The sequence below is a fragment of the Microcaecilia unicolor genome, chromosome 1 (assembly GCF_901765095.1).
Source record: "Microcaecilia unicolor chromosome 1, aMicUni1.1, whole genome shotgun sequence".
Classification (NCBI taxonomy): Eukaryota; Metazoa; Chordata; class Amphibia; order Gymnophiona; family Siphonopidae; genus Microcaecilia; species Microcaecilia unicolor.
The window spans coordinates 377,891,197-377,907,195 of record NC_044031.1 but is presented as its reverse complement, the minus strand read 5'-3'; the positions used below and the strand labels follow the sequence as shown (position 1 = coordinate 377,907,195).

Here is a 15,999-nt window from a genome sequence, read left to right as displayed (position 1 = left end):
GTGGGTAGTGGGTTTTGGGGGGCTCAGCACACAAGGTAAGGGAGCTATGTACCTGGGAGCAATTTATGAAGTCCACTGCAGTGCCCTCTAGGGTGCCCGGTTGGCGTCCTGGCATGTCAGAGGGATCAGTGCACTACAAATGCTGGCTCCTCCCACTGCCAAATGGCTTGCATTTTGTAGTTTCTGAGATGGACGTCCTTGGTTTCCATTATCAGAAACGACCAAGTCTAGGGACAGCCATCTCTAAGGACGACCAAATTTCAGGATATGGGCGTCCATGACCGTATTATCGAAACTAAAGATGGATGTCCATCTTGTTTCGAAAATACGGGTTTCCCCGCCCTTGGATGGGAACGTTTTGCGAGGACGTCCAAATCGAAACGAGGTTGATTATACCCCTCATTGCTTTAACTGATTTCAAAGTAGCTTAGATATGCATGCTGATGCTGTGTCTATGTCACTGAACTCAGTAAATCCTTGATGGTCACAACCATGGGCATTGTAGCATTCTCTGTGTATATGCAGCAAATGCCAGGGAAGGAAATTTTGGAACCTTCATTCCTTTTTGCTCCAAGGAATAAAAAAGCCTCCCTTCTATGAGTAAGGATGAAGTGGATTGCAGACTGCAGCAGCACAGGGAGGGTGCCATGAAAGTGAGATAAGGAGGCTTTGCCAGAGGACGGGATATCAATCTAAGGACAGCTGCAGGAGTAGTTTCCAGGGCTACATCATTTCAACATCTTCCAACTCTTGCAAGCTGCTGCATTAGCAGGATGATATGTGTCTGTGGGATGTTTGGCTTCTAGTTCCTAATGTTTCTATCAGTAACTCTTGGGGAGATGCTAAATGAAGAAGAAAATAACATTTCTTTAAAAAGGCATTCTTTTATTTTTCTTTTGACAAATTCATAGGTGATGCTACAGTGGGGAAAAGCACCCTGGCCCAGCTGTTCCGGAGTGATGGAGCCCACTTCCAGAAGAACTATGCCATGGTAGCTAGCAAATTTGTTTAAGTATGGTGTAATGTCAGACTTTCTAAGGACGTAACCTATTTAAGAAGCTCATATAACGAAAGTCTTTCATCTATTCTGTGTTTCGGGGGAGAAATCAGATGTTTTGTGTTCCTGGGAAAGAGATAGAAAATTGAGGACAGAGTTTAAAGATACAGTGGCAGAAGAGTTGTCCACCAACCTTTAATACCATTTTCTAGGGTATAGCTTTACTGTATTATGACTCAGCTTTTCTATTAAATATTCTTTGCTCTTTTTTTAATATTGTACCTTAATCCAAGCTTTCCATATCATCATGCTGATCAATCCATAGACTGGTGGGTTGTGTCCATCTACCAGCAGGTGGAGATAGAGAGCAAACTTTTGCCTCCCTATATGTGGTCATGTGCTGCCGGAAACTCCTCAGTATGTTCTCTATCTCAGCAGGTGGTGGTCACACACAGCAGCAGCTCTGGCTAGGCCTCCAAGCCTAATTTTTAGGTTTTGTTGAGTGCCTGGGGTTGAGGGCTCTTCTTGAGCAAGTGCAAACCTGGTGGCGCCAGGTCCCTCCTTTTCTCCCCCCTCCCGCTGGCTCCGTTAAAAAAAAAAAAAGGCGTTTATTTCGACGTTTATTTAAACGTTTATTGCAGCTACTCACTGGGACACCAGGTCGTTACAGCTCGGAGCGGAAAGCAGGTAATTTTTACCTTTTTATAGCGGGCAGGGGGTTCCCCGATTGATCGCCACGTGGCCTATGGCGTCGGAGGGCGAGGGCGCAAAGAGTCGCTCCCCGGATCGCTTGTGCGCTTCTAGAGGGGATGCGGGGGTCTTAAAGTCTGATTCGCCCTTGTTGGGTGACAGTTTCGTGACCGATGAGTGTCCCGGTCCTTCCTCCGGTGTGGCGGTTTTTCCCGCCATAAACGCCCATCCCCCGCTGCTCGCCTCCGCCATCTTGGCTGGCCACGCGGCTCGGACGGCTTCTTCTTGTGCCGCCCTTGAGGTGGGAGACGTTAATGCCATGAACGCCCTTAATTTGGGCGACGGCACAAAAGCGGCTAAACTTAAGCGCCATTCTTCCCGCGCGGCTCCTTCGCGGAGGGTCGCGCCGGACGCCATTTTGGATGCGCAGCATGTCTCTCCCCCGCTCTTGCGAGTGCCAGTTGAGAGTGCGTCTAGGGCTGTAGCCCAGGCTGTGGAAGTGCACAGTCTGGGGGGGTTTCTCCCCCGAGTTTGTTTTGCTGCTGCATCAGGCCTTCCTTATGCAAAACGCTGCCCCTGCTCCCTCGTCTGGTAAAGAGGTTGAGGCCCCCGGAGGTAAACGCCCTCGGGTTGATTCCCAGGCCTTGGAGGACTTTGTCTCCTCTGATGTAGATGAGGGCAGCGTTTCTGAGTTCTCCCAACGGTCCTTTGCGGATTCCTTGGAGGAGACGGATCCCCGCTCGGATGGAGCGGATGACCCCTCTGCAGCGCGGCTCTTTAGCTCAGAGGATTTGCCCAACCTGTTAGTGCAGGCCATGGGCATTTTGAAGATTTCCTCTCCGGAGGACGTCTCTCCCTCAGCCCCTGTTGGTTCTGCCATTATGCTGGGGACGAAGCGCCCGCCTAGAACCTTCCACGTGCATGATGCTATGCACACCTTAATTTCGGCTCAGTGGGATGTCCCGGAAGCGAGCCTTAAAGTGGCTAGGGCTATGTCCCGCCTCTATCCTTTGCCTGAAAGTGAACGTGAGGCCTATCTGTGGCCTACCATGGATTCTTTAATCACTGCGGTGACTAAGAAAACGGCGTTGCCGGTGGAAGGTGGCACGGCCCTAAAGGACGCCCAAGACAGAAGATTGGAGGCGGCCTTAAGGTCGTCCTTTGAGGCGGCTGCTTTGTTTGCAGGACTCAGTTTGCGGCTCCTATGTGGCCAGGGCGTGCCTGACTATGGTGCAGCGGGCTTCCCCCTCGGATCATTCCTTGAGGGCTGATTGGCCGGCCCTGGAATCGGGCTTGGCCTATTTGGCAGACTTGCTGTATGATGTCTTGAGGGCCTCAGCTAAAGGCATGGCTCAGACAATCTCTGCGCGGCGGTGGCTTTGGCTGAAGCATTGGTCTGCTGACCATGCCTCTAAATCCCGCCTGGCTAAATTGCCTTTTAAAGGCAAGCTGCTCTTTGGGGTCGAGCTGGACAAAATCGTGACCGATCTCGGCACGTCTAAGGGCAAGAAGTTACCAGAGGTCAGGGCTCGGGCTATTCTCCGAGGACAAGCAGGCTGCTTGTTCTCACGACTGGGTTGACGTCCGCGGCAGCCCCCACCAACCGGAAAAAGCTTCGCGGGACGGTCGGCACGCAGGGCACGCCCACCGCGCATGCGCGGCCGTCTTCCCGCCCCGTGCGCGACCGCTCCCGCCAGTTACTTTTTTCCCGCGACTGAGAGAGTCGTGTTTTTGCAACTCTCTCGTTTCAGCCGCCGGAATTTTCGACCGCGTTTACGCGGGTCGTCGCTTTTGGCCCTTTTGGCCTCTTCTTCTTTCAGTTTCGTTTGTTATCCAAAAAAAAAAAAAAAAAAAAAAAAGAATTTTGCGCGTGTGGAGCACGCGCTCCTCCTTTTTCCCTCGCTTTCTAGCGGGGACGCCTCGTTGCGGCCTAGTGGCCGCTCGGTCGGTTTCAATTTTCGTGGTGTGATTTTAGCCACCATTGCCGACTTTGACTTCGCCGACGCGATTTTTCCGTCGATGTCCTCGAAGGTCCCGAGTGGATTTAAAAAGTGTGGTCGCTGCGGCCGGCCGATCTCGCAGACCGACACCCACGCTTGGTGCCTCCAGTGCCTCGGGCCGGAGCACAATCTCAAGTCGTGTGCTTTGTGTCTCGGTCTCCGGAAACGGACTCAGGTTGCGAGGCAAGTTCTGCGGGACCGTCTTTTTGGAACTTGCGCCGGCCCCTCGACGTCGACCTCGACGGCATCGGTATCGAAGGCCGGTTCTTCGGTACCGGTATCGATGCCCGAGACATCGGCACCGATGGCAGCGACCCCAGGAGAACAGGTCCCGTCGGCCCGCCGGTCCGCCGGCGAGAGTGGGGTAGAGAGACCGCGTGGGCAGTCGGCCCCGGTCACTCCCTCAACTCGTGAGCCACGGGACCGAACCCTGTCGGACCCGGTACCTCGAGACCGAGGGGGATCGACCTCCTCCTCCTCCATGCCCTCCGGCACCGGTGACGTGCACCGGAAGAAGGACAAGAAGCGCCGTCACCGGGAGCCCTCGGTGCCTGAGGAGGTGTCGACGCCGAAGCGTCATCACAGAGAGGAGAGATCTCCGTCGGTGGTGGAGGTACCGACGCGTCGGGGTTCCGGCACCTCGGTGCCGTCTCCTGGCCCCCAGCAGCTTCTGGCACCGACACCCTTGCCGGCCCCACCGCCTTTCTCGGCAGCGGGCCTGGACGAGTGCCTCAGAGCCATCCTTCCGGGGCTCCTGGAAGGGCTGATGCGCCAGGCTGTGCCGGCGCCGGGGGTGCTTGCGCCCTCGGCGCCGATGACTGTGGCGCCGGCGAGCTCTAGCCCGGCGCCGGGGCAGTCGACACCGCCGCCGCTTGCGGTGCCGGTCTCGACAGCCACGCAGGTGGAGTCCCCGTCGACGTCGATGGAGGGAGCTCCGTCCCCGCCGGCGCGGGAGTCCACCGCTCGACGACACCGAGGCCTCGGTGCCTCGACGTCGAGCCGGGCCCGGTACCGGACTCAGCTACATGAGCTAATGTCCGATACCGAGGATGAGGACTCGTGGGGGGAAGAGGAGGACCCGAGATATTTCTCCTCAGAGGAGTCTACGGGCCTTCCCTCGGACCCCACGCCGTCACCGGAGAGGAAGCTCTCACCTCCTGAGAGTCTCTCCTTTGCCTCCTTTGTGCGGGATATGTCTATAAGCATTCCCTTTCCCGTGGTCTCTGTGGAAGAGCCGAGGGCCGAGATGCTCGAGGTCCTCGACTATCCATCACCACCTAGAGAGTCCTCCACGGTACCGCTGCACAATGTCCTGAAGGAGACGCTGCTCCGGAACTGGGTGCGACCATTAACTAATCCCACCATTCCCAAGAAAGCAGAGTCCCAGTACAGGATCCACTCTGACCCAGAGCTCATGCGGCCCCAGTTGCCCCATGACTCAGCGGTCGTGGATTCTGCTCTCAAGAGGGCACGGAGTTCGAGGGATACCGCCTCGGCGCCCCCGGGGCGGGAGTCTCGCACTCTGGACTCATTTGGGAGGAAGGCCTACCAGTCCTCCATGCTCGTGACCCGCATCCAATCGTACCTGCTCTATATGAGCATCCACATGCGGACCAATGTGCAACAGCTGGCGGACCTGGTCGATAAGCTCCCGCCGGAGCAGTCCAGGCCTTATCAGGAGGTGGTCAGGCAGCTGAAGGCGTGCAGAAAGTTCCTGTCCAGGGGGATTTTTGACACCTGTGACGTGGCATCTCGTGCTGCGGCCCAAGGTATAGTGATGCGCAGGCTCTCATGGCTGCGTGCCTCTGACCTGGACAACCGCACCCAGCAGAGACTGGCCGACGTCCCTTGCCGGGGGGATAACATTTTCGGTGAGAAGGTCGAGCAGATGGTGGACCAACTGCATCAGCGGGAAACCGCTCTCGACAAGCTCTCCCACCGGGCGCCTTCAGCACCCGCCCCCACGGGTGGGCGTTTTTCCCGGGCACGGCAGGCTGCACCCTATTCTTTTGCAAAGCGTAGGTACAACCAGCCGGCCCGAAGGCCTCGTCAGGCACAGGGACAGCCCCAGCGCGCTCGTTCTCGTCAACAGCGTGCGCCTAAGCAGCCCCCTGCGCCTCCACAGCAAAAGCCGGGGACGGGCTTTTGACTGGATCCACGGGAACATAGCCGCCCTACAAGTGTCCGTACCGGACGATCTGCCGGTCGGAGGGAGGTTAAATTTTTTTTCACCAAAGGTGGCCTCTCATAACCTCCGACCAGTGGGTTCTCCAAATAGTGCGGTGCGGATACGCCCTGAATTTGGCCTCCCTGCCTCCAAATTGTCCTCCAGGAGCTCAGTCTTTCAGCTCCCATCACAAGCAGGTACTTGCAGAGGAACTCTCCGCCCTTCTCAGCGCCAATGCGGTCGAGCCCGTACCACCCGGGCAGGAAGGGCAGGGATTCTATTCCAGGTACTTCCTTGTGGAAAAGAAAACAGGGGGGATGCGTCCCATCCTAGACCTGAGAGGCCTGAACAAATTCCTGGTCAAAGAAAAGTTCAGGATGCTTTCCTTGGGCACCCTTCTGCCAATGATTCAGAAAAACGATTGGCTATGTTCCCTGGATTTAAAGGACGCATACACTCACATCCCGATACTGCCAGCTCACAGACAGTATCTCAGATTCCGCCTGGGCGCACAGCACTTTCAGTATTGTGTGCTGCCCTTTGGGCTCGCCTCTGCCCCACGAGTGTTTACAAAGTGCCTCGTGGTGGTAGCGGCCTACCTACGCAAGCTGGGAGTGCACGTGTTCCCATATCTCGACGATTGGCTGGTCAAGAACACCTCGGAGGCAGGAGCCCTCCGGTCCATGCAGTGCACTATTCAACTTCTGGAGCTGCTGGGGTTTGTGATAAATTACCCAAAGTCCCATCTCCAGCCAACTCAGTCTCTGGAATTCATAGGAGCGCTGCTGAATTCCCAGACGGCTCAGGCCTACCTTCCCGAAGCGAGGGCCACCAATCTCTTGGCCCTGGCTTCGCAGACCAGAGCGTCTCAGCAGATCACAGCTCGGCAGATGTTGAGACTTCTGGGTCATATGGCCTCCACAGTTCATGTGACTCCCATGGCTCGTCTTCACATGAGATCTGCTCAATGGACCCTAGCTTCCCAGTGGTTCCAAGCCACCGGGAATCTAGAAGATGTCATCCGCCTCTCCACCAGTTGTCGCACTTCACTGCTCTGGTGGACCATCCGGACCAATTTGACCCTGGGACGTCCATTCCAAGTTCCGCAGCCCACGAAAGTGCTGACGACGGATGCATCTCGCCTGGGGTGGGGAGCCCATGTCGATGGGCTCCACACTCAGGGTCTGTGGTCCCTCCAGGAAAAGGATCTGCAGATCAACCTCCTGGAGCTCCGAGCGATCTGGAACGCACTGAAGGCTTTCAGAGATCGGCTGTCCTGTCAAATTATCCAAATTCGGACAGACAATCAGGTTGCAATGTATTACGTCAACAAGCAGGGGGGCACCGGATCTCGCCCCCTGTGCCAGGAGGCCGTCGGGATGTGGCGTTGGGCGTGTCGGTTCGGCATGCTCCTCCAAGCCACATACCTGGCAGGCGTAAACAACAGTCTGGCCGACAGACTGAGCAGAGTCATGCAACCGCACGAGTGGTCGCTCCATGCCAGAGTGGTACGCAAGATCTTCCGAGCGTGGGGCACCCCCTCGGTGGACCTTTTCGCCTCTCAGACCAACCACAAGCTGCCTCTGTTCTGTTCCAGACTTCAGGCACACGGCAGGCTAGCGTCGGATGCCTTTCTCCTCCATTGGGGGACCGGCCTCCTGTATGCTTATCCTCCCATACCTTTGGTGGGGAAGACCTTACTGAAGCTCAAGCAAGACCGCGGCACCATGATTCTGATAGCGCCCTTTTGGCCCCGTCAGATCTGGTTCCCTCTTCTTCTGGAGTTGTCCTCCGAAGAACCGTGGAGATTGGAGTGTTTTCCGACTCTCATTTCGCAGAACGACGGAGCGTTGCTGCACCCCAACCTTCAGTCTCTGGCTCTCACGGCCTGGATGTTGAGGGCGTAGACTTCACTGCGTTGGGTCTGTCTGAGGGTGTCTCCCGGGTCTTGCTTGCCTCTAGGAAGGATTCCACTAAAAAGAGTTACTTTTTCAAGTGGAGGAGGTTTGTCGTGTGGTGTGAGAGCATGGCCCTAGAACCTCGTTCTTGCCCTGCACAGAACCTGCTTGAATACCTTCTGCACTTATCAGAGTCTGGCCTCAAGACCAACTCAGTAAGGAATCACCTTAGTGCGATTAGTGCTTACCATTATCGTGTGGAAGGTAAAGCCATCTCTGGAGAGCCTTTAGTCGTTCGATTCATGAGAGGCTTGCTTTTGTCAAAGCCCCCTATCAAGCCTCCTACTGTGTCATGGGATCTCAACGTCGTCCTCACCCAGCTGATGAAACCTCCTTTTGAGCCACTGAATACCTGCCATCTGAAGTACTTGACCTGGAAGGTCATTTTCCTGGTGGCAGTTACTTCCGCTCGTAGGGTCAGTGAGCTTCAAGCCCTAGTAGCTCATGCTCCATATACCAAATTTCATCACAACAGAGTAGTGCTCCGCACTCACCCAAAGTTCCTGCCGAAGGTGGTGTCGGAGTTCCATCTTAACCAGTCAATTGTCTTGCCAACATTCTTCCCCAGGCCGCATACCCGCCCTGCTGAACGTCAGTTGCACACATTGGACTGCAAGAGAGCATTGGCCTTCTACTTGGAGCGGACACAGCCCCACAGACAGTCCGCCCAATTGTTTATTTCTTTCGACCCTAACAGGCTAGGGGTCGCTGTCGGGAAACGCACCATCTCTAATTGGCTAGCAGATTGCATTTCCTTCACTTACGCCCAGGCTGGGCTGACTCTTGAGGGTCATGTCACGGCTCATAGTGTCAGAGCCATGGCAGCGTCGGTGGCCCACTTGAAGTCAGCCACTATTGAAGAGATCTGCAAGGCTGCGACGTGGTCATCTGTCCACACATTCACATCTCATTACTGCCTCCAGCAGGATACCCGACGCGACAGTCGGTTCGGGCAGTCGGTGCTGCAGAATCTGTTTGGGGTGTAAATCCAACTCCACCCTCCAGGACCCGAATTTATTCTGGTCAGGCTGCACTCTCAGTTAGTTGTTCTTCGTAGGTCAATTTCTGTTGTACCCTCGCCGTTGCGAGGTTCAATTGACCTGGGTTATTGTTTTGAGTGAGCCTGAGAGCTAGGGATACCCCAGTCGTGAGAACAAGCAGCCTGCTTGTCCTCGGAGAAAGGGTATGATACATACCTGTAGCAGTTGTTCTCCGAGGACAGCAGGCTGATTGTTCTCACCTTCCCTCCCTCCTCCCCTTTGGAGTTGTGTTTCATACTTTATTGCTTGTCATTCAACTGGCGGGAGCGGTCGCGCACGGGCGGGAAGACGGCCGCGCATGCGCGGTGGGCGTGCCCTGCGTGCCGACCGTCCCGCGAAGCTTTTTCCGGTTGGTGGGGGCTGCCGCGGACGTCAACCCAGTCGTGAGAACAATCAGCCTGCTGTCCTCGGAGAACAACTGCTACAGGTATGTATCATACCCTGTACTCGCCCCGGTACCTCCAGAGGACGGTTTCAGGAAGCCCGTCGGTACCGCCCGGGCAAGTCGGGCTCTTCTGCCTCCTCTTCCTTCAAGAGGAACTTCTCCCCCAAGCAGCATTCCTTTCGCAGAGACCGCCGTCCCGGAGGTGCTCCCTCCGGTCCTCCCCCAGGGTCTCGTACCCAATGACGGGGCCTTGGTCCACCCCCCAGTGCAGATTGGAGGACGGCTGTCCTCGTTTCTGGGCGAGTGGACCACAATAACTTCAGACGCTTGGGTGCTGGAAGTCATCAGAGACGGCTACAAGCTAGAGTTCTGCCGACCCTTAAGAGACGGGTTTGTACTCTCTCCCTGCAAGTCTCCGGTCAAAGCTGTGGCAGTGCAGCAGACCTTGGACAATCTGATCCGCCTGGGTGCGGTCGTTCCGGTGCCAGAAAATCAGCTTGGCAAGGGACGTTACTCCATTTACTTTGTGGTACCAAAGAAAGGAGGTTCTGTACGGCCTATCCTCGACCTCAAAGGGGTCAATCGGGCCTTGAAAGTTCGGCACTTTCGCATGGAGACTCTCCGCTCTGTTATAGCGGCAGTGAAGGCAGGGGAGTACCTGGCATCCTTGGACATCAAGGAAGCGTACTTGCATATTCCCATCTGGCCTCCTCATCAACGCTTTCTGCGTTTTGCAGTACTGGGCCGACACTTCCAGTTCAGAGCCCTCCCGTTCGGGTTGCCTACTGCTCCGCGGACCTTCTCCAAAGTAATGGTGGTCATCGCGGCCTTCCTGAGGAAGGAAGGAGTACAAGTCCATCCTTATCTGGACGACTGGTTGATCCGAGCACCCTCTTATGCAGAGTGCGGCAAAGCTGTGAACCGGGTGGTTGCTCTTTTGAGCTCCCTGGGTGGATCATCAACTGGGAGAAAAGCCAGCTGCGCCCAACTCAGTCCCTGGAGTATCTGGGAGTTCGATTCGACACCCAAGTGGGCAGAGTGTTCCTGCCAGACAATTGGATTGTCAAGCTTCAGGCTCAGGTGGACCAGTTCCTAGTAGCCTCTCCTCTTCGGGCTTGGGACTATGTGCAGCTGTTGGGCTCTATGACGGCCACGATGGAAGTAGTGCCCTGGGCCAGGGCTCATATGAGACCACTACAACACTCTCTGCTGCAGCGCTGGACTCCGATGTCGGAGGATTATGCTGTGCGCCTTCCCTTGGACCCAGCAGTGCGCAAGGCGCTGAGCTGGTGGACGCAGACAGACAAGTTGTCTGCAGGAATGCCTCTGGTGACCCCGGAGTGGATTGTCGTCATGACGGACGCCTCTTTGTCGGGCTGGGGAGCCCACTGCTTGGGAAGGACAGCGCAGGGGCTCTGGTCTCCTGCAGAGGCAAAGTGGTCTATCAACCTCCTGGAACTCAGAGCCATTCGGTTGGCGCTTTTGGAGTTCATCCCGGTACTGGCGTTGAAGCCAGTACGGGTCCTGTCGGACAATGCCACGGCTGTGGCCTATGTCAACCGCCAGGGAGGTACCAAGAGCGCCCCTCTAGCCAAGGAGGCCATGAATCTATGCCAGTGGGCGGAAGCGAACCTGGAACAGCTGTCAGCGGCCCACATTGCCGGAGTCATGAATGTCAAGGCGGACTTTCTCAGTCGCCATACCTTGGAGCCCGGAGAGTGGCAGCTATCTGCTCAGGCGTTCTTGGACATCACGAAGCGCTGGGGCCAGCCGAGCCTAGATCTGATGGCGTCATCGGCCAATTGCCAAGTGCCGCGCTTTTTCAGCAGAGAACGGGACCCTCGATCCCTGGGAGTAGATGCTCTTCTCCAACAGTGGCCGACACAAGAGCTCCTCTATGTGTTCCCGCCCTGGCCCATGTTGGGCAGGGTGCTAGACCGGGTGGCAAAGCATCCGGGCCGGGTAATCCTGGTGGGTCCGGATTGGCCCAGAGGTCCCTGGTATGCGGACTTGATCAGGCTCTCAGTCGACGATCCTCTGCGGCTGCCAGTGGAGCAGGGTCTGTTACATCAGGGGCCCGTGGTTATGGAGGATCCCTCCCCCTTTGGTCTTACGGCCTGGCTATTGAGCGGCAGCGTCTGAGGAAGAAGGGCTTCTCAGACAAGGTCATCGCCACTATGCTGAGAGCGAGGAAGCGCTCTACTTCTACTGCTTACGCCAGGGTTTGGCGTACCTTTGCAGCGTGGTGTGAAGCAGGCTCATGTTCTCCATTCACTGCTCCAATTTCTTCAGTGTTGGCATTCCTGCAAGAAGGTCTGGAGAAAGGCCTGTCGCTCAGTTCCCTTAAAGTCCAGGTAGCGGCCCTGGCTTGCTTCAGGGGCCGCCTGAAGGGTGCTTCCCTGGCTTCGCAGCCAGATGTGGTGCGTTTTCTCAAGGGAGTTAATCACCTGCGCCCTCCTCTGCACTCGGTGGTGCCTGCGTGGAATCTCAACCTGTTGCTAAGAGCATTACAGAAGCCGCCTTTTGAACCCTTGTCGAGGGCATCTCTGAAAGACCTGACGTTGAAAGCAGTCCTTTTGGTGGCTATCACTTCAGCCAGAAGAGTTTCCGAGCTCCAGGCACTCTCATGTCGAGAGCCTTTTCTGCAGTTCACTGAGGCAGGAGTGACTATTCGCACAGTGCCTTCCTTCCTGCCCAAGATTGTTTCTCGCTTCCATGTGAATCAGCAGCTCTGTCTCCCTTCCTTTCGTAGGGAGGACTACCCAGAGGAATACTCTGCTCTTAAATATCTGGATGTGAGACGAGTCATCATCAGATATTTGGAAGTGACCAATGATTTCCGGAAGTCGGATCATCTGTTTGTCCTGTTTGCAGGTCCTCGTAAGGGTCTGCAGGCTGCTAAGCCTACAGTGGCAAGATGGGTCAAGGAAGCCATTGCAGCGGCTTATGTGGCCGCGGGGAAGGTGCCGCCTATCCAGCTGAAGGCTCACTCCACTAGAGCTCAGGCGGCCTCGATGGCAGAGGCCGGCTCCGTCTCCTTGGAAGAGATATGCAAGGCGGCAACTTGGGCATCGGCCCATACATTCTCCAAGCATTACCGCTTGACTGTGGCGGCACGGGCGGAGGCCCGCTTTGGAGCTTCAGTGTTGAGGTCAGGGATTTCAATGTCCCGCCCTGGGTGAGTACTGCTTCGGTACATCCCACCAGTCTATGGATTGATCAGCATGATAATATGGAAGGTAAAATTATGTATCATACCTGATAATTTTCTTTCCATTAATCATAGCTGATCAATCCATAGTCCCTCCCAGATATCTGTATTGTTTATATTCTGGTTGCATTTCAGGTTCAAGTTTAGTCTTCAGTTCCTGTTCAGGAGGACTTCGTGTTCAAGTTTTTCAATGGATTCTTCAAGAGTTGAGACGAATTTGTGTTACAGTGAGCTGCTGCATTCCTCTCCCCTCCGTTTTACGGGGCTGGATTGAGACTTAAATTCTGCCGGCACTCCCTCCCGCTTCGTGCGGCTGTAGGGCAGCTTTGTACCCTTCCCGCTTCGGCGGTGTTAGGGTCAGTCAGCTCCTCCCGCGGTTGCAGGATAAGCCAGATCCCCCCGCATCGGCGGGTTTGGTGTCCCTCCCCCGCTCCGCGGGGATGAGCTGGACGGATTCCCCTCCCCCACTTGTGTGGGGATGAGCTGGGTTAATTCCCCTCCCCCGTTTCGGCGGTGGTGAGCTGGGCAGAGTGTCCCTTTGTGGGTGTAATTCTCTAAGTGCTGAGTCCTGCGGATGGAGCTTTGATATCGACATACTGAGGAGTTTCCGGCAGCACATGACCACATATAGGGAGGCAAAAGTTTGCTCTCTATCTCCACCTGCTGGTAGATGGACACAACCCACCAGTCTATGGATTGATCAGCTATGATTAATGGAAAGAAAATTATCAGGTATGATACATAATTTTACCTTACATGCACTTGCACAGCTCGTTTTGAATGACCAAGACTTAAATGAAAGGTTTCTAAAAGTATAAAACAAACGCTAAATGTTTTGAGGTTAATATTCAGCAACATGGCCACTATATAACTTTAATAACTACAAATGCAGTGATTATTGTGTAAATGAGGGAAAAGTCTCAACTGCTACAGCTATATTCACACATCGGTGTTAATTTTATAGCATGTAGAAAAAGTCATCACCGACTGAAAAACCCTCAAACATTTATTTTTTATTCCTATACTTTTTTTTATTGAAAAAATTTTTTATATAAAAAAATATCCTCTGAATTGAATGACTGTGATGTCTAAGTGAAACTAAAAATACATTGTTCACTTATTAGAAAAAAGTAAAGCCATTCACTTATCTTCTCATATTCTTTTTTCAATTGTACGCCTGTTCCATCTCAGTGCTGTGCCGGTTCCTTCGGTCCCGTTTCGAATATCTTCATCAGGGAACCCGCTCACACCAAGGTTTCCACACCAGGCATGCTTTGCTTCAATATTATTATCATCGTTCTACAAGAACACTATATAACTTTAAAACATATGAAACTTTAAAACATATGAAATACTCGTTTAAAGTTAGGACAGTGCTGATGAAAATACATCTAAGTACCTAATCTTAAAATTCATTTATCTCTTGAAATAGATAGTTACACATTTAAAAGTTAGCACTTGAACAGATAATGTATATGTGCAGTGGCTGAATTTTTTCATTAAATGTTGTGAAGGATCCCTCCGCCACTCTCAGGAAAACTCTGGCCTCAGGTGCAAGTTTTCTATATGAAATTGAACAGGTACAACTCCCTGTAATCCTCCAGGTGTACCCTCCGACCTGAGGTACGTCAGCAGTACTATTCCAGCACAGCTCCCGAGATATCCACCAGGGAAATTATCCCAGCGGTTTCAAGAATGCAATCCCCAAAACAAACAGTTTAGAAAACGTAGTTTTTAGTAATGCAGTTCCAAAAGCAAAGCAGTTCAGGAATCTCCACAGCTTCAAAAATGCAGTTCATAAACCAACAGGACATGAATCTCAGCAGTCCCAGTGATGCAATTCAAAATAAGTAATTCCCAAAGCAAAAAACGTTCCACAAAGAAAAACATGCAGGTCAAAGAAAACAAGCACTTCCAAACAGGCAGTTCAAACAAGCAGTTTAGAAATCCCATCAGCAGTTCAGAGGCAGAGAGCTCCCAGGGGTCCCCTCCCTCCTCTGGCCAGCTCTATCTCCTGGCTTTCTCCCACTTGACCCCGTCGCTCCCTGGCTCCTCCACGATAGCCACTGCCTTCCCTTGTTTACCAAGACCCCGTAACAAGTGGTTACCTGCTGTCTGAACCTTTTACTTGTGGATCTTGCCAGAGCTGCAATCTCCATCGGCTCTGCTTGCCTCATTTCTTCCTCATTTTCTTCCCCCTTCCATTTCATGGGCTCCTCGCCCCACCCATTCCCCAGCTGATCCTCCTCCCCCTGATTAGCTCTGCTTAGAGGCTCCCCTTCCATTCCTGGCCTCCCCTCCATGTGTTGGGTTTCACCTCTATCTGCCTATCCCTTTGACTCCACTGGGGGCTGCTGGGATAGGAAGTCTTTGATTCTGTTGTAAGACTTCCTCAAGGACTGCTGGGAATCGTAGTTTTTACCCTGCCTCCAGCCCTCTGAGGAAAATGATATATGCTTTCTCCTGACATTTGGAACTCCCTGAGCTAAGAATCTGGGTTGTCCCCTCCTCTGGGCCTTATCTTCTCCTCCGCCGGTACCCCCCCCCTCTTTGTTCCCTTATCCCCTTCTTCACATACCCCCCCCCCTTAAGCCCTCGCCCCTTCCTTGGCCCTTTTCCTCCTGCCGGGTTCCTTCATCCGTGATAAAGCATCCACATTTCCCAATCGCCTACCCGGGCGAAGCTCCACCGAGTAAGGGAAGAGCTGTAGTGCCAGGTACCACCGCATTAAATGGGCATTGCTATTTTTCATTTGGCTAAGCCACTTCAGGGGCACATGATCTGTTACTAGTTTAAATTCCCGCCCCTCTAAATAGACCTGGCAGGCTTGGACTGCCCACCGGATAGCTAGACATTCTTTGTCAATGGTTGAATAATTAGTCTCATGAGGCAGTAGCTTCCTAGGGTACAGTATTGGATGTTCTTCCCCTTGATGTTCCTGAGACAACACCGCTCCTAGCCCTACCCCTGAGGCATCCATTTGTAAGACAAAGGCTTTAGAGAAATCAAGCGCTTTTAGCACTGGCTCCTGACACAAGGCTTTTTTCAGGACATCCAAGCCCTGTTTCTCCTCCCATCCCCACCTCAACTGATGCAGGTTCCTACTCTTCAGCATGTCAGTGAGTGGGGTGGACAGGGTGGAAAAGTGGGGAATGAACCTTCAATAATACCCAATAAGTCCTAAAAAAAAAACCCTCAACTGGTTTTTTTGTACCGGGTTGGGGAAAATCCTGTATACTTTTGATCTTATCTAAAAGTGGTCGCACCTTCCCTTGACCTACCCTATGGCCTAAGTAGTTCACCTGACACTGGGCAAAGTGACACTTTTGGGGGTTCAGCGTTAACCCGGCTTCCCTAAAGGACCTCAGGACCACCCGGACCCGCGCCACATGGGTTCCCCAGTCCTTACTGTGAATTACCATACACATCCATGTAGGCTGTGGCGTAAGGTTGATGGGGTCTTAGCACCCGGTCCAGCAGGCGCTGGCAACTAGCCACCTCTGAGTTTAATCCGAAAGGTAATCAGGTAAACTGGTAGAGCCCTAGGGGAG

General features: G+C 53.8%; 1 protein-coding gene across 2 annotated transcripts in view; it reads left to right on the top strand.

The window, feature by feature from the left end:
* Positions 1 to 15,999, top strand: part of IFT27 (intraflagellar transport 27) — an 81,001-nt gene that overhangs the window by 8,635 nt on the left and 56,367 nt on the right. For both annotated transcript variants that reach the window (XM_030210042.1, XM_030210058.1), the window contains exon 2: positions 912 to 991. In XM_030210042.1, coding sequence (XP_030065902.1) covers positions 912 to 991 — 80 coding nt within the window. The remainder of the gene's footprint in view (positions 1 to 911; positions 992 to 15,999) is intronic.